Source organism: Corapipo altera, unplaced genomic scaffold (assembly GCF_003945725.1).
Source record: "Corapipo altera isolate COAL_440 unplaced genomic scaffold, ASM394572v1 0, whole genome shotgun sequence".
Lineage (NCBI taxonomy): Eukaryota > Metazoa > Chordata > Aves > Passeriformes > Pipridae > Corapipo > Corapipo altera.
The window spans coordinates 31221637-31246655 of record NW_020884872.1 but is presented as its reverse complement, the minus strand read 5'-3'; the positions used below and the strand labels follow the sequence as shown (position 1 = coordinate 31246655).

General features: G+C 38.8%; 1 protein-coding gene across 12 annotated transcripts in view; it reads right to left on the bottom strand.

The window, feature by feature from the left end:
• Positions 1 to 25019, bottom strand: part of INPP4A (inositol polyphosphate-4-phosphatase type I A) — a 125407-nt gene that overhangs the window by 7018 nt on the left and 93370 nt on the right. For 8 of the 12 annotated variants that reach the window (XM_027641963.1, XM_027641970.1, XM_027641952.1 and 5 more), the window contains 11 exons: positions 23520 to 23703; positions 21829 to 22047; positions 20415 to 20688; positions 17730 to 17762; positions 13503 to 13675; positions 12046 to 12169; positions 11083 to 11209; positions 10525 to 10665; positions 9339 to 9436; positions 5679 to 5791; positions 5174 to 5328 (listed from right to left, as the gene is read on the bottom strand). In XM_027641963.1, coding sequence (XP_027497764.1) covers positions 5174 to 5328; positions 5679 to 5791; positions 9339 to 9436; positions 10525 to 10665; positions 11083 to 11209; positions 12046 to 12169; positions 13503 to 13675; positions 17730 to 17762; positions 20415 to 20688; positions 21829 to 22047; positions 23520 to 23703 — 1641 coding nt within the window. Of the gene's footprint in view, positions 1 to 5173; positions 5329 to 5678; positions 5792 to 9338; positions 9437 to 10524; positions 10666 to 11082; positions 11210 to 12045; positions 12170 to 13502; positions 13679 to 17729; positions 17763 to 20414; positions 20689 to 21828; positions 22048 to 23519; positions 23704 to 25019 lie in introns of all 12 variants that reach the window. The other 4 variants (XM_027642000.1, XM_027642008.1, XM_027641989.1 and 1 more) reach the window with 2 other exon arrangements.

Below are 25019 nucleotides of genomic sequence, written 5' to 3'. Positions count from 1 at the left end.
GAAGAGGGAAAATAAAACAGAAAGGAAGACGGACATGCAAATGAATGCATAAAAAGAGATGGCAACACAAGGTGGTCAAGAAAATGAAAAAACATGGAAGAACGCACAACAAAATCAGAAGATGGAAGTAAAGAAAGAGTGGAAAAAGGTCTCAAAAATATGTATCAGTACAATTGTAGAAATAAGGAGAGGGAAAGAGAATAAAAGAGAAAAATAAGAAAGAAGTACTGTAGTCTAGTGAAAATAAACACATGTAGGTTGAACATAAATGGTTTTCCATGTTCATTCTTTCAGATTACCAAGCAATAATACCCCATGCTGCTCTGCCATGCTTTGGCATGCTGCAAAGAAGTGGAGCTCTGAAAAGCAAGCTGAACATGAATAACCATTGTAGTATTTGACCCTTTCAAACATCTTTCCATGTGGGCGGCAGTGCATTAGTTTAATGTCTTAACTACCTGTTCAACATGTAAACAAAAACCCCAAATCACCCATTTGTTTTTCTGCTTTGACGTGAATTCAAGGGTGTATCAATATACTTCTCAAAACGCATGTTTCTGAAGTGCCTCAATATATGCACATGAAGGCAAGACATGCTGCAGAGCCCATCTCATTGTGTCCTCACTTCCTACATTGAGCACTGGAGGATACAGTGGCAAACACCTCTTCAGGTAACCTGAGGCTTTGTAGTGTGGCCTTTCATACTGGATCACTCTTATATCTTGTGCAGTCCAACCCTATCTTTAGTTTGCAAAGCAACAGCTAAGTGCAACCTGTGAGCCTGATCCTGTTAGAACTAGTGCACTCTCTCCATCCATAAAAACTGATCCATAACCTTGCTGGTTGCATAGCAAGGTTAGGTAACCAATGGACAACGTCTTGAAAGAAAACAGATAGACCCTGGAGGCGGTGAAAGAGAAAAATAGCATTCAGAAGCTGGTGATACTTCAAGTCAAATGGAGTTAGGTGGGCAGGAAACGAAACCAACTGTATTTCTGATCTGAATTAACAGATCCAAATCAGCGATCAAAATATGTTTTCCTGGTGCCTACACTGGACAAGGGCAGACTGCATCTGTGATGCCTACAAATCCCAATTATTTTTGTAGTGGTAGGGAGGAGGATGTGTGTGTGTTATCAGAAGAATCAGTCAGTGGAAAGCTAATGGTGACTGGAAAGTGGTGGATAAAGGCTCAGTAAAATAGCCTGGAGAAAGTAGTGTTTTAGAGTATAGATAAAAAGTAAAACAGTGGGAAAGGAAAAGAAGGAAGGATCAAAATGACAAGATGGCATTATCAAAATCACATGCTACATCTCTACCATTAAAAATTAGTATCAAGCTACTTAATTTTACACAAAGACATATGTACAGACACATATGGTGGGAATGAAGGCAAGAGCTGGAAAGTGCTTCCTTGTCACTGTTGGCCCATGTAGATGCTTCTACCCGAGGGGTGAAAAGTCACCTTTTGGATATGTCAAATATACCAAACTGTGCAGTGTCTTAAATAAAATGTTAATCAGCAGATTACCTCTAGGAGAGGACTAGGGTAAAGAGAGAAAGCAAATTCCCTGCTAATTTAGCTTGCATATGGGAATCCTCCCATGGCTGCCCCATGCTGGACACTGCTGGTTCCACCCAGCTTCAGTGGACCCACCGCAGTCACAGCTGAGCCCCTCAGCCACGCTGGGACCTCAGGGAAAGCCTGTGTAAGAAAAGGTAAAACACTGCATGGCAGTGAAGGACAATGGGAAAAGATGTGAGAAACATCCCTGTGAGCACCAAACTGAAGCAGAGGTTCCCCTGCAGCCATGGAGACGACTGCACGACAGTCCAGCCCATGGAAAGGACCCGTGCTGGAGTGGAGGAAGAGTGCAAGGAGGAAGGAGCAGCAGAGAACAGCTGTTATGGACTGACTGCAAACCCCCATTCCATATCCTCTGTGCACTGCTCAGCATGGGGAGGAGGCAGAGGAGCTGAGAATGGAGGACCAGAGTGCTTGGGCCTAGAACAAAAGGGGTTGTGGAAGGCAAGGTTCTTTAATTTTTGTCTTTGTTTCTTAACATCCCAAATCCACTTGCAAAAAATCAATTTTCTATAAGCTGAGTCTGTTTTGCCTGTACCAGTAATTGGCAAGGGATCTCCCTGTCTTTATGAGCTTTTTCACATATTTTCTCCCCCTATCCTGTTGAGGGGAGGCAGTGAGTGAGCAGTTGGGTGTGCATCTGGCAGGTGCTCAAGGTCAACTCAACACAATTTTATTCTTAAAGTATATCAATAACTGAAGAAATCCAAGCAAGTTTTTCATGGCTGTTTTATTGCAGTGAGTGGTCATATCCAAACATGACTCTCAGGACTTTACTATGCAATTCCTTTTAGATAGCACCATGGCAACTAGAAGAGATTACTTCCCTCACCCCATTTCCAGCTACTTTTCAAGAGTCCCTGTCAAAGACAGCTCTCCTCTGCTGGCTAAACTGCTTGTGTTGCAACTTCCTAATTGTTTTAATGAAAATGAGCTAGGCTACCTGAAACATGTAAAGGATTTTGCTACACACAATGATTTTGACTGAAACTGCCTTAGAGCATATTCACACAAACATCTCCACTGGCATTTCTGACAGGACAGAAATCTGGTAGGGGAAGGGACAGCAGGGATTCACAGGTCTAATGGGGAGTGTTAGCTGCAGATGGAAGAGGCTACATGATCCATCTGGACTTTGACTCTTGATCTGCCTTTACTGACCAGGTAGCCACTTCCTCTGTAGCTTGGACTTCCAGACATATCATCAAGATTTTACTACTTGTAGGCTGCGAGTTACCATATATTTCATTTAGGACTGGAAAAGCTGTAACTTATTTACAGAAAAGTGAGTTTATTCTAATAGGATATTTGTTTCTAAGGTGAAAACCACAACCTTGTGAATTTCTACAAGAATCCACAATGAGCACTCTTCGTTCTCTCCCTGATGTCCATGCTCACTGAATGCAACTATGACAAGACCAGGAAGGAAGGGAAGTCCTTGAGGACAAGTGGGAACTAACACCTCTGAAGACCAACATCACATGGAAGAAGAGATGCTTTCTTAATTTTTTTCAAGAATGGAGCAAGGATGCTTTTCTTCTCTGGGAAGTTACCAGTAGAGATTAAATACTTTCTCTGAGTCTCACAACTTATTAGTACCTCTTCCCTGTCTTTCCAACTACCCCAGAAACTTCAAAAGTCTCCAAGAATGAACCAAACCTTCCTTTTCCAGTACAGCTGCACAAATAAAAGAGCCAAGCTAAAAGAAAAATACCCAAGTTTTCTGAATGCCCTGGAAGTAATTTGCCCTTTCATGTCCTATATATATAATCTAGGCCAGGCCAACCTGTCCAGGCTGAAATGGGATTTGGTGGAGTTGGACTCCTCCATATTTATTCCATAATACAATCTGTCTCATTAAACTTTGTTAATTCTGTACCATTGCTCCTGAGTAAAATCAACAAGTAATTTTAAAAACATAGTTATGTATCCCAAAGAGCAATGAGATGTGAGGAAGAAAGAGTGATGAGCTTGAAGAATGGTCTAATCTTGGTTTTCCCTCAGGACTAGTCAGTATTTGTTCTGCGCAATCTCTCTTAGTCAAAGATGTAACAGAAGAGAAAGTCACGTCTTTCACCTGCCAGAACAAGTCCCTGATGTTGACAGAACACTCAATCCAAAGGTTTTGATTAAATTGGCCCTCTTTCAATATCCCTGTGTAGGTCAACATAAAGCAATATTTTTCTTGGGTCAATATTGTATCTGATCCTGTGTTATATTAAATGGGTAGGACCAAAACAACGTTGTTATTAACTTCTCTCTCTACTGTGCCCACGACTGCATTAAAAGAACTTCACGGACCCAGTAATGAATTTGAAGAAAGTAACAAGATTCCCAGTATTTTTCCTAGTAGTTTTTATTCTTACTAAATACAAAACTGTGAAACAAAACTATTTTTGCTTCAGATGTCTAAGTCGACAAGTTGCATAATTTAAAGATGTTTGAGAGCTACTTAGTTCCTTTTTAAATTAATAATTTCTCCCTCATGAAATTGTTTCAAATTTTGTTTCTAGCATCAAGGTTTAATTAGTCTCTGAGTGCAGTTTTCATGTACTTTAATAACTCTGTAACAATGCGGCAAAAAGTGCAGCAAAAAAAGTGAAAATAAAGAAGTCCAGTGACATCCAATTAGATGTAGATATAACCCCTCAAATTATTATTGTAAGAGGCTGGAAGTGTTAAACTGTATGAGACATTTTTCTTCTAGGTAACTGAAGAGTAGGAAAGGGTCAAACAGCAAAAACATACAGAAAGGATAAGAGAATTGAACACTCTAGAGAATTTGGTGAAAAGACACACAGCACAGTACATTCAGTAAGAGTGAATGTTGAAAAACAGGACTGAACAGCATTGTTGAACTACATTGATAAAGACTAAAGCTAGATTTCTTATCCTTTCTTTGGGTATGTGACTTACGGAGTTTTCCAGCAGTGCTTGAAACAAGGCATTGAACAACAGTAAACAGATTTTATTTTTTTCTTTAAGTACAGTATTTAATTCTGCAAACATCTCTGCTGCTTCAGAATACAGAACATTATTATATTGATACGACAACAGCACACTGACACATTGTGATGAAATTTGGTTGTTGTAGTGTGAAACACTCATACATTTCACCCAGTGAGCAGTGTTTCACTGCTAAAGAATACACGTGGCAAACCAGTGCAAACTGCAGGTGTCTGTGTTTCAAAGAACAAAAGACAGGCCATCCCTGAGTAATCTGCCTGATCTAGAACTAAGAAACCCAGCACTGTGACAGTTCAGGTAACCTTATCATTAAACAACTTCCAAAGAAGCACCAGTTTCCTGTTCTATAAGCTCAGCATTAACTGAAAACACGTTTTTACACGCTTCTCTGAAAACTTGTTTACTACTGAAAAGTCAAGCCCATTTGATACAAAACTGGTAAGAACCAGCTTTAGCATATGCAACTCATATGCAAGGGAGGGATGAATTTTAGCAGTCAGTTCTGCAGTTTTCTGACTTTAGTTTACTTTGTTTTTTCTTTTGACAGAAACAGAGACCACCACTCCTCTGCAGTTTGCATGGTTCCTCATTCAGGAATAAGTGATGCAGTCAAACTCTTACCTCCTCATACACTCCAGAGCCTGGGTGAAAACCTGTGGAGCCATTCCATGTTCATGCTGTAGGATCAAACACTGCTCTAGGGTGACCGACATGGCAGTCCTATCCTTGGCACTTTTACAGCTTGTAAATCGAACACCATTTAGTCTGCGGCATATCTAGAAACAGGATATGCAATCCATCATTTTGTCTATATACATAACTTTCTCTCAGAGAACAGATCTGTACTTCTCCTTAGAGACACAAATGCTGTGTAGGACTTTGATGTTAAAATTTGTCATCTTTGAGAGAGCAGAACTTCATTGCATGAGTTGTAGGGAAAATTCTGATGTGGAAAATATATTTTATCTCCCCATGTTTCATTCTAGAGGAAGTTTAACCTGGCAGCTTTCCAAGCTACACACAAGCAAATGAAGAAATACAAACATACCAATAATAAAAAAGAGAAAACATGTATGCATACAGAAAATTAGCTGAACTATACAGAGATGCTTAGATGAAAAAATACCTCAGCAGCTTGCCAAAGGATATCAACATTCTTGTTTTTCCTTGCATGTACATTTTGTCCCAGAAATCTTAACAGTTCAGGCAGGCACGTCTGACTACGAGATCGAGGTAGACCTATAAAACAAATAAAACCAATTCCACTTATTTATCTGTATTCAACAGATCATTTGCAAAGATAAGTGTTCCTATTTGCCTTTTGTAAACATAATTGTGTTTTCTTGAAACTTACAGAGCTTACAACAATTAATTGAGTTCTTAATTACTTAGTACCATCAAAAAAACACATTCAAGTTTAATTAAACTCAACTGGAAATATAAATTCAGGTTATTTAAAACTTCAGGGACTTAGAATCTAATAGCAATATAATAACAGAATGAACAAAGGGAACAAGATTGGTATAGTATAGATTGGTTTGTGTGTCATAGAGGTGACAGGAGTCATGTGTGTCTTGACAGAAACTCTGAAGTTATTTTCTATTCTGCTCACATTTTCAATTTTAAATTTGCAAGCTGGTCAGCTGTCAGTTACAAGAAACACTCTGACAGGACACTGCATTGTCATATCTGTTTATTAATATTTCACTAAGCAGAAATAAAGCAGTTGAAATTTTTCAGAGTACTTCGTCTTCTACGTTCAAGTGTTACACGTGATCTCTTACAAATGTAGCAAGACTCTCAAGAAAATCAACTACAAGTATTAAACAGATTGTCTTTGTTATTTTGTTGGTTTTTTTTTTTTTTTTTTTTGAAGGGGTAACCATAGAGAACACCAAGTAAAGCTGTGGTTGAACAAATAAGAGGTATTCACTGTTAGAAATGATTATGTGAGAAAAGAACCCTACATGGGTAATATATGAAGTTTTATATTTGGACTACTTATCTTCTCACAACAAACAATATGTTAGACTAACCTGATCTTCTACTGACAAGGTGACCTGGTGAGTGGATGAGGGAAGGTTGTGGATGTCATTTGCCTGGACTTTAGTAAAGCCTCTGACACTGTTTTCCACAGCATTTTCCTGGACTAACTGGCTGCTCATGGCTTGGTGGGACATACTGTTCACTGGGTAAAAAAACAGCTGGATGGCCAGGCCCAGAAAGTGTTGGTGAATGAAGTTACATCCAGCTGGTGGCAGGTCACTCGTGAGGTTCCCCAGGGCTCAGTATTGGAGACAGTCCTGTTTAATACCATTTTCAATGATCTGGACAAGGGGATAAAGTGCACCCTCAGTCGCAGATGACTGACAAGTTGGGAGGCATATTTATCTGCTAGAGGGCAGGAAGGCTCTGCAGAGGGATCTGGATATACTGGATCAACAGGCTGAGGCCAACTGTATGGGGTTCAAGAAGACCAAGTGCTGCATCCTGCATTTGGGTCACAACAACCCCAATGGAGCGCTACAGACCTGAGGAAGAGTGTCTGGAAAGCGGCCTGTTGGAAAAGGACCTGGGTTGACAGCAGCTGAACACAAGCCAGCAGTACCCAGGTGGCCAAGAAGGCCAATGGCATCATGGCTTGGATCAGCAATAGTGTGGTCAGCAGGATGATGACAGTGCTGTGTCCTGTGCCCATTTATGGCCTCCTCACTACAAGAAAGATGTTGAGGTGCTGGAACATGTCTAGAGAAGGGCAATGGAGCTGGTGAAGGGTCTGGAACACAAGACTTATGAGGACTGGCTGAGGGAACTGGGGTTGTTTAGCCTGGAGAAATGAGGCTCAGGGGTGACCTTACCACTCTGTACAACCATGTGAAATGAGGTTGTAGTGAGGTGGGGGTTGGCCTCTTCTCCCGGGTAACTAGCGACAAGACAGAAGGAAATGGCCTCAGGTTGTGCAAGGGGAGGTTTAGATTGGATGTCAGTAAAAATTTCTTAACTGTAAGAGTTGTCAGTCACTGGAACAGGCAGCCCAGGGAAGTGGCTGGTTCAGCATCCCTGGAGGTATTTAAAAGACAGATGTGGCCATTGGGGATACAGTTTAGCGGTGGACTTGGCAGTGCTGGACTAACTGTTGGACTTGACAATCTTAAAGATCTTCTCCAACCTAAACAATTCCACATTTCTATTCTATGATTAGCAATATTGTGCCTATCCTGCTTGGTTCTGCCTGAACTCTACACCTACCAAGAAAGTAACACCTGTAAACAAAAAGAGTGCACAGACCATCTCCCCAAGTCTTTAAAGACAAGGAGAACAAATGGAACAAGGACAAGGAGCTAAGGAAGCTAAGACAGTAATGCACTTACTAATTCTGCAGAGCTTAGAATTAAGAGTACAGAGACAAGCACAGTAGATCAGGAATCAACTTTTCCTGTGTACTGTTCTTGAAGGGAACACTTCCTACAATCTGCCAGCAGATACTACACTGGGCCTTTTGTTCCCTAGAATGATCTTTGTGGTTTTTCTTTTGTCTCTACTTATCACAGACTACATCACTGGTCATAATCACCTGGTTTACAGTTAAATGTAAAATGTTATTCTCCCTTGACAAGGGTTCATGGAAAAGTATGTTTCGCTGTGCACATTGTAAATATCACTTCAAGTTTCAGGGAAAAAAAAAGGCAAAAGCTAAAAGATGACTGGATCAAACATAAGAGGTTTGGGGATGAGGGAAGAGACAGAAGTTAAAAAAAAAAAAAGGCAAGTAAAATTCAGGAGGAAAGGAACAGAATGGGGAATATTATTATGGAAGACTAGACAGAGCTATGTACAAAAATCACTTTAAATTGAATAATTTTTGAACCTTACAAGAAAATCTGATGCTAGACTACTATATAATAATAAAAAAATAAATTTTGCAGCTTAAATTTCCAATAATTAATTATGCAGGATTATGAATGCCTGAAAGGAGGGAAACAGCTTCTGCCCTCAGCTGTATCAAAAAAATCCAGGGTAACTGAAAGTACAATAATGTACTTAACAGACAGATTTCTTACTATTCTGTTGCATGATATTGCATTTTTATTCCTGCAATAAAACTGCAGTTGTAGAACTCATGAAATTAGCTTAGAAGAGGTTTGATAGTAATAATAACAAATTGATTAATTTTCACAATTTTTGTGGTCACATTTAAGTAACATTTATGCCACTGTCTTCCACCCAGAAACCCCCAAACAGTAACAAGCAAGACATTTTCCTATATAACCAGTAAAATGCAAGCTTGTAGAAACTGCTTCTCTTCCAGGTTCTCTGTTGTTGGCTGCAGATGCAGCAATTATAGAAAAGAGCTAAAGGATAAGGAGAGGGCAAGCGGACTGAGTTCCTCAAAACTGGCAGCTGCTCCCTGTGCAGGTTATGATAAGTGCAGAGAACATCACCAAAAATTGCACATAAGAGTGCTGCTGCTATAACTTCTCACTTTTATGCCTTTCCCTCATAGCAATTCAACTGCCTGGCTGAATGATTATACAGTACATAATGCCACTTAGAAAGAGATGTAAAAGTAAATTTAAAAAGGGAAGTTAATCAGTCTGACCTTTGAATCTCTTCAATCTGCTCTACCTAGTACTAAAGTATTGAAATAGAGTTGCATCATTTCTTGGAGGTTACTAATGCTGGTGTATGATCAACATTTAAACAACTAACATGAAGCAAACAAATGAAAAAATCAGCCTGAATTTTGCTGTTCAACCAAATTTGTCATTAATTACCAAATACTTACAATCATCAGGCAAAACTTCCTTGAACTGCTCAAAGTATGAATTCAAACGCACTAAGCTTTCCATGTTAATTATTTCTTGCAGTGAGGTGTCTCCAAATCTTAAAAAGGTGAAGAAAGGAACAATTAAGCCCGAAGTAAAAGGTTTCTCCTCTTCTTCAAAACAACTGCACTTGACAAGGTGACTCCCAGAAAAAGTTTAAAGATTCATCCCATGAATTCCTAACCATTCAAGGGCAGAGTTGAGAGTAACAGAGAAGTATTGCAATAATGTATTACAGACGAAGAAGAGACATGGGTGTGAGTGGAAAAAAGGAAAGGAAGGTGAAAGAAAAATGTAATAAATATTGTCAACAATGCCCTGATTCATCTCATTTAACTATATATATACATACATACACAGATATGCACATAGACTGCTGACATCTGTGCTAGTCACCTTTATAGGCAATATAGGACAACAGTAATTGCTGGAATGCTTTTGTTAGACTTCTTCTACTTGCCCACCATCAAAGTGCATATTCCACCCCGGTACCAAGGTTGCTGTCAGAATATGCACGTGCCTGACTTCACTGGAGTTCTCCATTAGAGCAGTGCTCTGTCAATGTACCCTTTAAAGGATATGGCCATAACAGCAGGAAGCTCTGGTGGCTCTTCCAAAACTGAGCAGTTTCCATAGCAAATATAATTACATATTTTTCAGCTTTACAAAAGCAATTTTGCATTATATAAACACTACAAGGATATGCTAAAATCAAGGTCCATCTTGACCATTATCCAGGTTTTTGACAGTGACCAGAAGAGGGAGTCTAGAGGACAGTGAAAAACCAAGAGAGCAAATACACAGCAATACTCAGAATGATCTCTCACTCACAGAGGTATAAAGTCACAAGCAGCACCTCTGTGTTAAATAGCCCATGACAGATTTCCTCATCTGTGAATTCACTTCTGAACCACATAAACCTGTACTAGTCTCAAACCCATGAGGTAAGAAGCTTCACAGCTACATGGCACATAAAGAAGGACCTCCTTTCATTTTTTTGGCATCTGACAGTTTAATTTGTTATTCCCTTTTTTGTGTGTTGGAGAAACTGAATCACTGTTAGTAATGCAACAGTGCAATTACAGAGCGACACAGTTCCACTGCCAAACTGCCATTAAGGTTGAGCTTGCATGACTGAATACATACTTCTCTGCTAAGGTTTGCTGCTCATTGATTCCCACATTGAAAAGAACAGGCTGAACCCTCAGTAACATGCCACTTTGAATCTCTCGCGGCAACAAATCAAACAAGGCGCTTGGCAGAGGGATCCTCACATTAAATCCATCACTGAAAAGAAGTAAACAGCTATTAGTCACAAAGATCAAAAAGCTACATTCCAAGAACATGTTATTTACATAAAGAGTGATAACATCTAGAACATAACACAACTATTATGTTCATATATAAATAAATAACAAGTGTATGATACAATAAAAACCAAGTATCAATCAATACTGATTTTAAGGAACTGCTACAGCTTGCTCCCAATCAGAAGATCTATTCTAGTTCAAAAACAAACCTGCAGCAACCTGTAATGTTGATACTACATCCTCATGGACATTTAGTTTTGCTAACTTCCTAACAAAAGTTGCTTTTGCTTTGCTCATTAATATAGCAGCTGTCCTACAACTTGGGTAGAAAAAGTTAAATTTTGGCATATCCCCATCTCATCCAGAGTAAAGTATATTTGATTTCTTTTTTTACCGATTCCCAGTGATGACTGGCAGCATGTCAGTAGATGTATTTGATGTAGCCTGAGTTACTTTAAAGGTTACATTCCTCAAGTCCATGATTCCCAAACTCATGTCCTCCAGCATTGCCAGCTCCTCACCTAAATCAAAGAGTAAAAAGTGAATCATAATCATTATTTGTTATGTACAACTTCCCTTTATCAATCTGATGACGACAGTAGGTCATCACTCCATTAAGAAGTTCCACAGATGAAGAGGTCATGCAGCCCAGGCCTCCCTCTTGACCTACAGACAACGTCGTGACTGACTTTCTGGGCTCAGCAGGTTTAGAAAACACCAGTTATCTACAACAGTCCAGATGACTGTTTTTCAAGTAGCTTACATGCTGATTTTCCAGTTTAGATGATATTAGTAAGTACTTTTCAGCATTGTCAGAGCCATGATACCCTTCGTGTCAGAAAGGCTACAAGGTATTCTGGATTTGACAGGTAAAGCATTCCCTAAGTGGCATCCAGATGGCTGTTCAAACACAGGAGTGAAATGCTTTGAAGTGAAGTACTTTTCCTTTTTATATTCTCTCTTCAACCTCACTTTGTACTGTAAGACTACAGAAGGTCAAGAAAATTTAAAAAGCATATTTTGGGCACAGTTTCTCCCAGTTCACCAGAACTTAAATCCATTTATTTTCTGAAAAAAAAAATACCACTGTGACATGTTTTAGTCTTTCTTGAACCTTTGACATTATAAGACAAGTACACTTTATCTTTTAGAAGTAATTCAAGTAAGTGAAAAGAAATTTAGAGTTGTTAGCTAATTAATTACTCCCAGATATAATCTAGCTTTGCATTTTGGTTTTCAAAATCATTTTGTAGCTGAGCTGCAGATTGTCCCAAACACTCCTATTTTGCTATAGCCAATTCAATGCAGAATTTGCTGACTCAACAGATAATCACACCCACTGGCCCTGTGCCTTTACCATAAGTGCTCAGCAGGCTCTCAAACTGTGCCAGCAAGCCAATGGTGTAGAGTTGTCTTAGAAATCCATCGTCATGCAGGCAGTTCCTCAACTTGATAATGAAACCGCAAATGAGAGCTGTCAGCTGTGAGAGAGAAAACAGACAAGAATGAAGTAATTCAAGATAAAAAAAAGCACTTCAGCCCCATACAAAAACAGTATCACTTATAAGAGCTGCCATAAAATCTGTTTGACAGATGCTCTTTTCCCTTAAACATCACTCTTCTTTTCCTTGCTGAAGAGAGACAACCAACCAACAAACCCCCAAAAATTCTTAAAATCAGATTCAGGGCACTCTGCTTTCATCTCACAAGCTTTCTCAAAATGGCACTGCTGTATATGTCTTGCATCTATTTGTTTTCAGGACATGATCACTTGTGGTAGGGCCTACAACTTACGAATTACAAAAGACTGAATTGTTTTAGTCTCAGATGGAAAATCAACATAGCTGGTTCCAGGCCACAGATTTTGATAGTATAAATAAATTATTGTTTTTTTAAGAATGGCATTTGAGAAAGTTTAAAAATGCAGTATCTGTTTGCATTATGCAGATTTAAACTCTAGTGTTACAAGATATTCACCAGGGATGGTGACTCCACCACCTTCCTGGGCAGACTGTTCCAGTGCTTGACAACCCTTTCCACAAAGAAATTTTTCCTAGCATCTAATCTAAACCACTCCTGATACAACTTGAAGCCATTTCTTCTTGTCCTGTCACTTGTTTTACATTTTTGATATTACATTTTGGGACAAAAGCCCTGCCAAATGACGGCCAAGAGATAAACTGTTTGAAATGAATGAATGAGATACTAATTTCACAGGGAAGTAGATGCACTACAGAAGCAAAGGAAGAAAGTGGGTAAAAGGATTGAGGAAGTTTTTTTAACGCAGACACCTGCCAGTCAGTGCCTGACACAAGAGATGCCAGCAGTTCCAAAAACAGAATTTCTAGGAAAAAAATCAGAACTCATTTCTCTCCCTGTAGCTGGATTTCTCTCCTTAGGTGCAATATGTCCTATTGGCTTTCTCAATGCAGAAAACAACAAAAGGTAGCTGAGGGACTACACTTGCTGCTCATGGGCTTTTTTGCCCCCCTCTTTCACATCTTACTTCTGCTTTTAGTTTGGTGACATTGAAAGGCAAAGGTTATTTCTGGAGACAGCACTATATTTCACTAGTTCTGGAATAAGTTTTTAAAAAATGATAAATGCACATCCAAGGGGACATGTAAGTTATTATATTGTCAAATGAATATAAGTGAACCAGTAAGGACAGGATAGCACGACTTATGAGGGGAGGTCACACTGTAAAACCCAGGAAGAGATCTGAAAAGTTCTAAAAACATTAATCTTTCAAATTTCATATAAATCCCACTGCATGTGGAAGTGCAATCAAATCACGCATATTTGCTTGCTTACAGTTTGGCAGAAGACAACATCCCTGCGATACTGAAGGCTCAGGCAGAGCCCTATTGTCGGGGCACTGTCCTGCATTAATAAAAAGACCATGGCTTTCTTTGCCTTGTCACTCATCATGGCTACACAATCAGTGAGTGTGGTCAGCAAAGGATAAAGAGCTTCACTCCATTCACCTGCTTAAAAGAAAAAAAAATTAGCAGCACTGGAAGTACTTTTATTTGAAACAAACAAACACATTGAGAAGAAACTTCCTGTTGCAAGTCAAAGCTGTTGATAATTCATATTTAGAGCTCATTTTATTTTGGCTGGATGGTTATTCCATGCTTGGTAATAATTCAGTGATCTTACAGAGTAGTTATTGCATGAGGAAAATATGGAGAATTTTACTCTGTAAGGCTGTTATGACTTTCCAGACCATGTAAAAGTTCCCAGATCTGTGCCCACAGAACAGGCTGATTTGATCAATGGCTGATTTGGAAATCATAACAGAAACATGAATAACTGAATAAAGAAGTGTATATAACTGCATGTTCATGTTCAAACACACCCTTTCACAGTGCATACACAGACAGGATAGAGTCCACTGGATTACAGAAATAGTGAACATCTGCTTAGCCATTTCTGTCAATGAGATTTTTCCCAAATATCTTGCTTTTGAATCCTTTGTGGACTCATAGGAATATCATTCAACTGCCTCACACCCTTACTGCACCTCAGTGAGGCAAGACTGCTTATCTCCCATTTGTAGCATAAGAATAATAAGACAGAGAGGTGAGAAATTCATGTAGATACTCTTTTAAGTGTTTTCTGTCTCCTGAGTAGTTTTAAAAGTTTAGAGGGAGCTAACAAGAAATACTAAATACAGTGATTTAGACGGGAGTCATCCAGATCCTTGGAAGTATTTTGGAGCTCTTCTTCCACTGAAATACATGATATGACCCAGAGGGATTCTGTTCAAGGTCCTACACAGAAAGCACAGAAACGAAACTGGGTTGCCCAAGTCCTATTTTAGTACCCCAAATATTGTGCCATTCCTTCTCCCTAAGAGATTGCTCTGCCTTAAAATATCCCACATGTTCATTTCTTTTCTATCCTTCTATCATCTTTTGCCTTACCACCAATTTAAAAAAATATTTCCATGAGTTTACAAAAAATTATTCAGATGCCATACCAAAATCCATTCTCTCTGCAATATAAAAAGAAAATAGAACAGTGCTTTGGTTTTGCCCTTCTTAATGTAAGGTTGAAACAGAACACTTCTCTTTTTAAGGGGAAGAACAATGTGCTTTATTTTTAAAAAGCACTGGAGCTCACAAACAGAGCACACACAGCTCCCAGCCCAGCTGGCTGTAGGAACAGGGCAAAGTATAGATCAAAACCTGCATGAATGAGACACTTCAAGCCCCTGAAAGGAAGTTGTTTGAGATTTTGACTCAAAGGCAGGACTAAGAGTTAGTAACATGTTTATTTGATAACCAGTCAAAGAGGGGAACTCTGGAAGTCTGCTAACAGAAACATAACTGACAAGATTAACAAAACCATCCTTTTGGCTTTTGTTCTATGTGGTAGATAGACAACCTCATAAACTACACATATGGGAATTTGTTTGGCTCTGTTCCATTGCCATAAAAAAGCGGGAAACATCAAAAGAACAGGCAAGGAATTACAGCTTGTGTTTTATAAAGTATTTTCTCTCAAAATTAGTCAGATGTCACAACATGGCCCTGTGATCACTTAGAAAGCAAAACAGAGATGACGCTAACAGTGTTTCTCTTACTGCAATTAAGAGCTTTTCCATAAGCAAATGAGACTGACAAAAAGAACTAAAAATATCTCTCAGCGCATCATCATCATCTCATTGCCTGGATGTACATATATGTTTGCAGTTACTAACTCAGAGCAGATTTAAAACTGTAGTGCGTCTGGCAGCACTTCATTTGAAAGATATGTTTACCTGTGGTAATCACAAAGTGCACTGGTGAAGACAAAGCAATTGTTAAGATGTTTTTTTGTCCCAACAGTCACATTCTATGCAGGGGCTCATCCGGTAGTGAGCAAAAATCCTCTGTGCTGTGTATTCTCTTGGTTTAAAATTTTAGCCATGAAAAAACTAAACCCTTGTCAGTCTGCAAAATTCTAAATGCTTTTTGCTACCTACTTCACCTGTGTTCTTCTAATTTTTTAGTCAATGATAGTTGACAGAATAGTAGTTGACAGGAATAAAAGTAATTGCACTCCCAGGCTCAAATCAGATTGGAACGTTTCAGTATTTCAATAATTGTGAAAGAATTCTGAGTGTTCAGCTTTCACCAGGATTCTCCTATTCTTCTGTCTTCCCCTCATTAATTTTCCTACCAGAACTTTATTACTAAAAGTGTATTTTCTATCAAATCAATCAATGGCACCTTCAAACAGCATGAGGCTCTAATTCTAATATGAACTCTACTCTGAGCTCTGCTGTTATGTTCTATGAGACGATCTTTTAAAAACTATTATAGACTCCACTGAGCAGATGCATAGATAAGATGATTTGACATAGAGCTTGAAACAATGGAGATGCAACAAGGTGTTACAGATATACAACAGCCAGAAACCTAGTCCAAGCTAGCTGTTGGTATGTCTGGGACACAAATCTTGCTTTTTAATCAGAGGTTTCTAGCTCATGTTGTAAGTTACTCCATTTAAAAACTGGCATTGCACAAAACATCATGATGCCTGTCATTTGCTTTAAACATTTTATGTTGTACAGCAATAGACAAATCCTGCAGTCTCCACTCAGACAACTGCAACTGAATTCTGGCTGTTAACAAAGGGTCAGACTTGGAACTGTAAGTTTTTGCTATTTTTCTTATGATTGCTGCTGACCAAAGTCATACCTTAAAATACATTTTCAAATGTGGCATTTTGAAGGAAGGGGCAAGGGGGTGAGGGAAGGAGGGAAGAAGAGAGAGATAAGTTTTTGCTTTTTGCCCCCTAAGGGTCTCTCTTCTACAGAGAAATAAAATATTATTAAAATATCTGTCCTCCAGAGACTTGAAAAGATATTTTTAGCCTTTTCATATTAAAAAAACCTAGCATCCATAAATCAAAGTACTGTCTACCCACACTTGCCCTTGATCTAGGTCAAGGTTGCAATGACTCATGATCTCTAAAAAAAAGACTTATTAATAAGTGGTAGTTACGTACCCCTGATCCAGTAAAGTATAATCAGCAACCCGCTTAAACAGGCACTTAAGTGTTTCATTACACACTGCAGCTTCAACCACTTAAGTTTAATATGCAGGTTTGGGTGTATGTGGGTACCAAGTTGGAGTGACCTGACTGCTTTTAATTACTCATCTTAAAAGTAAAAAATACATATATTTATGGACCACATTCATATTTTGCAAAAACTAAAGTGATGTTCCAAGAATTAAAAACTCGTGGAGTCTTTTATTGATTAAAAATATTTTCTCAATGATAGAAGAAAATGGTGGGTAGCTGAAAACAACTTCAATATATTTTGTGAAAACAAAAATCATAACTGCACTGAGGCTTTATTTCCCTTTGGTTACATTAAACCCAGGAGCCCACACTGTAACAGTTCAAAGACTGAACCTTAAGTTCAAATGGAAGAAACTACAGAAATCTGTCCGGGAGAGAGTGGTATTGAAGAGGTATATTATTCAGACCTTGTAAATGTGTATGGAAGTACAAGGACAGAAGAAAGAAGGCTAACAGTGGGACGAGACACCTAAATTTTGTATTCTGAAACATTTGACTTGCAATGCCCAACACTGCTTGGTGCATACCCACAACAGAGATTTTCCATCAGCCTTTTTGGCTGCTCCTTGTTCTGCTCAAGTTCTCATTCAGAAAGGCCAGCTCAACAGCACATATGAAAGGGCATGTCTGAAATGTCTGAGATGTCAGACTTCCACAGATTTCAATGACATTTGGAACAGGCCTCAAACCATTGTCACCTACATCCGTTTGCTAAATCACATCAATTGGAAAAACCAAAGAGGCCATGAACAAGTGCTCTCACATACCTGGACATGAGAAGTTAACATATGCCCCCTGTACTCTTAGGAAATAATAACTTCTCAACAGCTGAGGTAACTCATGTGGCATTACAGAGCATTACCATTTCAGAATGGTCAATCTTAACAGCAAGGCACTTGTTCAGTTAACTGTGAACAAACCCCTGCAATTTTCAGAAGAAGCAGAAGCCATGAATGCACATACCTGGGGCAGATTCTTCCGGAGTGGGGCTGCAATCTGCACAGAAATGGAGGGGCAACATGCATGATTAAGGAGCAGCAACACAGTCAAATATAAGCAACTCAAATGCTCAATGCCAGGGTTCTCAAACACTTCCACTGAGTGAAGAGGAGCTCAGCAGAAATACTCGGTTGCCCGCAGGCACCAAGGGCATGGGCTGTCTCCTCCACTCCATTGTTCCTGATCAGAGGATCACCTGGATGGGGACTTGGAGGAAAGCCAGTACCTGCTAGCTCGCTGTGGATTACCCGTCAATCCCCAGTGATCCACAGGGCACAATTTGAGAACCACTGGTTTACTGCAATAATAGAATAAGCTGGCAGTAAGGCTGCTAAACAGAAGAGCAAAAGACTAGCAGTAAGTTCAATGCACTTAACAGAAAATGACATTAAAGAACCCACACCAAAAGAGTAATAAAGAAACTGTACTTTGCTACCTTAGTCAAAATTCTGTTATACAATTTCTAAAATATTTAACACAACCAAGTCTATGAGTATTCCACAATCACTTCAGTGGGAGGATCAAGCTGTCCAACCCCTCTGCAATAAGCAGGGCCATCTTCCACTACATAGGCTGCTCACAGCCTCATCCAATCTGACCTTGAATGTTTGCAGGGATGGGGCATCTTCCACCTCTCTGGGCAACCTCTGCCAGTGTTTTGCCACTCTCATCATAAAAAAAATTTGTTTCTTACAACTAGTCTAAATCAACCCTCCTTTAGTTTAAAACCATTTATCAGGTTAGGTTTGGAGTCAAGGAGAGTAACTCAATGGAAAAATTCAAGTGATATCTCCTAAGATAATTTTTTTCATAGTATTGAACCTGTTCCTCCATCAAAAATACTGAGCATTAATTAGGAACTACACCTGATGAGAATATGATCAAGTACTCAGATTGCTCATTAAGACTTATGAACAATGTTTGCACCAGATACCTAAGAAACAGGATTCCCTCTTCGGGATTTTTTAAGTTAAATTCACTCAACATTGGTTGACAGTCAGACTTTAGAGATTCCTAACAATTAGGTAGCACTGGGAAATGGCAGCAAGTCCCTTAGGTTTAAAACTGGGTACACTTCTTGATTTAATGTTTCTGCCCCAGGTTCCGTCAATTAAATGGAAAGATTTTTTTTGGCTATTTTGCATGAACAGCAGGGAAAGGTTAAAGAAATTCTTTACACTAACACAATCTTTGGTAGGTACATGCAGCCAATTCCACATTCATACAGTCTAAGTGTCAAGATCCAGAGCAGATTTAAAATATCTACTGAAAATGAAAGAAAATTATTGTTCTAAGATGTTTTCAGCATCAAATTCTCTTGGGAAAAGCTTCTGATATCACCCATCACAGATTTTTTCTATTCTTTTTAATATTCAAATTTAAAATCCACAACTTTTAATCATTGACATGAACATTGAAGGTTACTGATTAAACTTTCATGTACATACATATAAAATTTTATGTAAACTAGCTAGCAAATAAAAACATTTATAGGTACCAAACTGGTAGAAGAAATTTAGTCAAAGATTGAGTACATACTCTGAAAGAAGAACCAACTCTCCTATCCCTTTATAATACACAAAAATGTCAGTCTAATCTAGAAAAACACCGTCTTCTAAGAGACTAAACTGTATGTATCATGTGCAAAGCTACATAAAAATACATTAACATTTATTTTTCTTTCTTTTTCTTAAGGTACTACCTTGCACTGCAACACTAACAATGGGATGGACATGAAGTCACATTCACACATAAGGGACAAAGGGCCATCAAACGATAAGACAACAGTAAAAAGGAAATGAAAACACAGATCAATCTTTCTAAAGCTTTACTTTGCCCATCTGCTCTATTAAGTGCCCAAGTCATAGTGATCACATGTAAAGAATGTGAGAATAAGTCAAACAAATATATAAGTAGGTGACATAATTATGAAATCTAATGCACAGCTGCAGAAATGTCAATCTAAACTGATAAAGACATTTTTCATTCACATGCTCACCACCTTATGCTGGGTTCAATCCAGCACCCACTTTTAGCTCAAATTTAGATTGGATTATTCCACTGAGAGCTTGCACTGCCAATTCCTACTTTCCAGCTACAAGAAGTCTAAATAATTGAGTGCCTCAGCAACACAGCTCTTGACAAATTTTGTTAAAACTTGCTTTGAAATCCAGTAAATTCATCCAAATTCAACTCAATCTAATCGGACTACTTGGCTCCCTCCCATGCTTCGGCAGCCCAGCTGGGACCATAACTTTTGCAGTAGTGCCTGCATTTCTCTCATGTTCTATTTATCTTTTAAAGAGGTTCACTATAATAAGCTTTGATTGCTGCAAAGAAGCTGAAGCCAACAGGAAAGCTGCTAGAGGTGGTGTTTGACATATGCAAACCCAAACAGCTGTTTTACCAGCTTAAAACATCCGAATGCCATGGTCATCAATGGATTTGGCAAGGATTTCACTGAGACCACTTATGTCAAAATAAGTAATGGGCTTAGCACGCCCAGAACACAAAGAGCCCTTTCTGCCTTACATCACTGCTTAACACCACCACTGAACTAAAAACACATGGAGGGATGTAAGGGAGGCTAAGGAATTATGCCAGCGCACAGTAAGAGCAGCAGTGACAAGCAGTGTCTGGCATACGCACTTGTCTTTCTGAGGGAATGGCATGCACAGGATGGTGTGGATGAAGATGGTGGTGAGGATGATGAAGGTGGTGAGGATGATGAGGTCTCATTTAAATCTTCTGGATTTATCCAGTAGGCACGAGTGTCCCGATTACCTTTCTTACTAGTACTGCTGACGTCACACTGGAAAACATCTTCACAGCTGTCACTTTGCAAGCGCTCCTTCTGGAGAAGTTTGTCCACTCTCTGTATAATGCACTCTAGACTTTTGTCGACATTCAACCAAACTTTCTCCTTAAAAGAAAACATTTCCTTCTCAATTTAAAAAGAAAAGAGACATTGGGTAAAAAATCCCTTGGTAATACATTTCCTCTTATGTTCTAGTCACAAATCCTCTGAAAATCTCCTCTGGGCTATCATGGTTACACATGTGCACACACAAATTATGGATACATAATGTATACCAGCATGCCAACAATATGTAGTGACATGACTTATGTGCTAAATTGCAAAGCTATTTTCTAAGTTAATTTGCCAAACAATTTTAGGTGCCTCTTCCTGCAATGTTATTCCAATTTCCAATTGGTACTATTGTTTATTCTTGAAATTCATATTTGACATAATAATTGTATACAATCACACATCTTTTTTGCTATATAACTCAGTGAACAACAGATAAAACTACTGTATTATAGTACTGTCTAAATAACTGAATTAGCTTTATTCATATCTCATTACTGTGACTTGGACTGTAAGTTGAAGTATGCCAAAATAATTGAAACTAGCAAGGAATCATTTCCAAAATGAATTGGATCTTTTTTAAAAATTGGTATTTCACAATATTCATAACTGTTTTAATTAATCCTAACTATTTATGAGATTTAATTAATTTCTGTTTATATTTCACAATGATAGAATTTACACAGTCCAACTCTCATTTTGATTGGCAGGGTGGTAAGGAAACCATTTGAATACTTTGTGCAAACAGTTTTAAAATGCTGTTCATAGCCAGAACAGTGACAGACTGCAAGTTATGGACAGTTAGACGTGAATAAAAATAGGAAGGCTGACTTGTATAGCTAACAGACAAAACACATCTTATTTTGGAGAAGTGCAAAAGCCCATTGTAGTATGGTCAGGTTTTTTTACTTTAAAAGCTATTTACTTTCCCTTGGAACTGATCTCAAAGAAGCTATGCACCCACTGTAACAATTTCCACTGTTTAGGAGACCCAGAAATATTTATTAAGGCCTCTTTGTATTCCCACACCAAGGAGTAACTGAGCATAGGACAGAGGCCATTTTTTCGCTAGTTGACCAATCTCCTAAATACCGATCCTATATCTGGTGAGCAGCTATAGAGTTTGTCAAAGAAGAACACAGTAAACAAAAGTAAAAAGAAGAAAGTATTCATCATTCCACTAAGGGAACATACCCATTCCTCTTCATGCCAATCCACCTGCAGAGAAGATCGGCTATTTCTTCCTGTCCATCTGGCCACAAGTGTATCTTGATCATTTCTCAGCATGACTTGTTCCCCTTCTCCAGAGGTTGGAGATGCTTTTGAAGCTATATAGTCTGGCCTTGCAGCATTCAGTCCATGTATTGAATTTGCCAACAGCTTGCAGTCACAGACTGTGACAAGTTGCCGGGTCTAAAAAGCAATAAACCCTCCACATTTCAAAAACTTTTTATTATTCCATAAACAATTTATACTGTATTTTTTCACAGAAAGTAAAAAAGAACTAGTATTCTGTAAAAGGCACCTTTAGAAAAATTTTACAGAATGTCCTTAAAACACAGTATAGGATCCCAAAACACAAATGGTGCATTTCCAGAGTCCGTACTACTACATTAACCTTGCAATTTTTGAAAATTTCACTAAGGAATGTGCAGTTCACCTTTATTTGCACTTCATTTGACAAAAGCTTAGAACAACATGCAGACACACGTCCAGGTTCCCCAGGGAAGTGGTCACAGCACCAAGCCTGACAGAGTTCAAGACGTGTTTGGACAATACCCTTGGGCACATGGTGTGACTCTTGGGGTGTCCTGCGCAGGGCCAGGAGTTAGACAAGATGACCCTGATAGGTCCCTTCCAAGCCAATATATTCTATGATTATACAATTTTTACACTCCACACAAGAGTTGCCGCACCAGAGAGACCAAGCTTCACCCCCATCATCGCATCTGGAATCATAACAACACTTAAAAAGAGGGCTGAAGGTAAACCCACTAATTAATGCAACCCGTTCCCCATCTTATTTAGTGGTGTTGTATTAAAGAATTTCTATAAATTATATGAATATGAAAACTATGTGGCCTGTGCATCTATTAAAAAAAAAAAGGAAACAGGACTTTACTACATTATATATACACATTATCCAGCTGTAGATCAGTTATTATCCACAGATCAGTTATACTCAGAGTGAATAAATAATACATTTACATGAGGTCACGTTATTTTTTGCACTCTACAAAGTCATATTCATATCACCTCCATTGGGACAATTTATATTAAGCTGACTGGTCACTGCTGCTGTTTACAACGTTCAGATCTGCCTCAAGGACAGAATGGGTCAGTAAAACTCCATTTGTTTTTTTTTCTCCCTGTAAGATTGTGTTCAGCTGTGGGTCCAGTCTGGTTTTTGTTAGCACACAACAAGAAATAACTGGTTTACATCTCTATAATTCAAGCAAAGGTTGTGTCACCATTATTCCTTATTTCACCAGTGGAAAAATACAGAATTGTTTCACTAACTTTTGCACAGTTGCTGCTGCTTGACAGATGACTCAGAGCATTAAAACATCCCAGGTGGTTATGGAAAAAAGGATATAAAAGAAAGTGAAGAATGCACATTACTGGAATATGATGAATGGAGGGAATCAGAGGACATTGCTCACCACTGCACTCTCAAGAGGAGGTGAAGGCAAGAGTGTGAAAAGTAGGAGACAGCCTAAATAAAAGCAGGAAATTTTAAAGGTTGATCTAGTTTTTTTTCTTTAGGACTGCACATGTTACAACACACTACTGAACAACGTAAAATAGATGTTTTAAGAAATCCTACTAAAGATAGAAAAAAAAAACCAACTGTGCTTCAGTGGGGAAATGAATTATTCTCCTACCTTGTCTGCCAGGATAGCAAGTGTTCTTTCAAGGCCATTAGCTGATCTATCCTTGGCAGCTCTTGACAGCCTTTCTGCATAGTAACTGACTTGCGTTTTCAGGGTGTTGATTTGTGCAATAATTTCCTTTGCTCTAACAATGTCCTGTGGGATGTATATTATAGACTGGGAACTTGTTGAAGTGCTGAAAAAGAAAGACTGATTTTAGGGGGAGAATTGATCTAGAGGTAGCACATTACAGTGGCATGCTGGGGAATTAATGGCAGACAACAAAAATTTACCTAAGCTAGCGATCAACAGTGAAAGGTGAGTGGGCAATTGCACAGCAGGAACATGATCCTAGAGCCTTCTCTGCCTTTACTGAAAGCATTCAGATGCAGATTTACTAATCATTTATGTCAAAGGTCTGTGGGTAGAGTTTGTACACCAGAAGGACAGTTTTGCTGACAAGAATGTGGGTGACAGATTTTGCCATCAGATACAGAACTGCTGTTTGCAGAGACAGCTTGCCCCCTTCTCCCTCTCCTTACTACACAGATACTTCACTAAGGCCAGGTTTACAAACCTGTTTTATCACAAAGCTAATAGCACTATGAAAAGAAAATCTGCACTCCTTCTCACTTCTTCAGAGAATTGCCACGAGATCCATAATGCAAACACCGTGGTATTAAAAAAAAAATCCAATATATACTTTCCTTCATTGCAGGCCTAAATCAAATTACACCAATAAAAGCAATTTTATGATATGTAAAAAACCAACGTGTATCTCCAGGCTAATCCAAGGAAACTGTCCTTGGTGTAGTTTCTGTTTGCACACACTTAATATACTAAACTAGGGACATGATACAACTCTCCCCATAGTAAACTCATCTGTGACAGTATCAAGCACTACCAAGTTTTAGCCTTTTTCAAACAGTAAGGGAAATAAATGACACCAATAAAACATATCTTTATATTGGGATACTGCAGCTCCACTAAGACTGCTTACTTGGCAGTGGAGAATAGTTTGTCCTTTTACGTTTAGATGTCTACAGAAGTTGCTTATCCAGTCCAAGACAGATGTTCTGTAACTGCTGGAGAGAGAATAGCACTTCCAAAGGGTGATTTAATCCTACCTGAGAAAAGCCATTCACAAAAGCTGCCTTTTAGCTTAGAAAATTACTTCAGGCTGAAGCTCTGCTCTTAAGTTATTTAGAACCAACTGATCACTACTCCCTTTGTCAAGCAATATGCTGGCTTTTTTCTTCTCAGTAGGAAAGGTATCCTTTACATCAGCTCCAGCTGTGACAAATGCGATGCCCATTCACAACATGGCATCAAGCCTGAGGTGACATCAATTGTATATTATCTTAATTTTATTTTTTTTCTCCAGTCATGAATGGCTTCAGCGTAGTAACAGCACAGAAGAACCTACTGTTTGCACCAATCTCAGCACTGTTCAATGGACAGGGCCATGCTGAGAGACTAGATGGAGAGGTGTTTCTTTTCCAGCCACAGTTA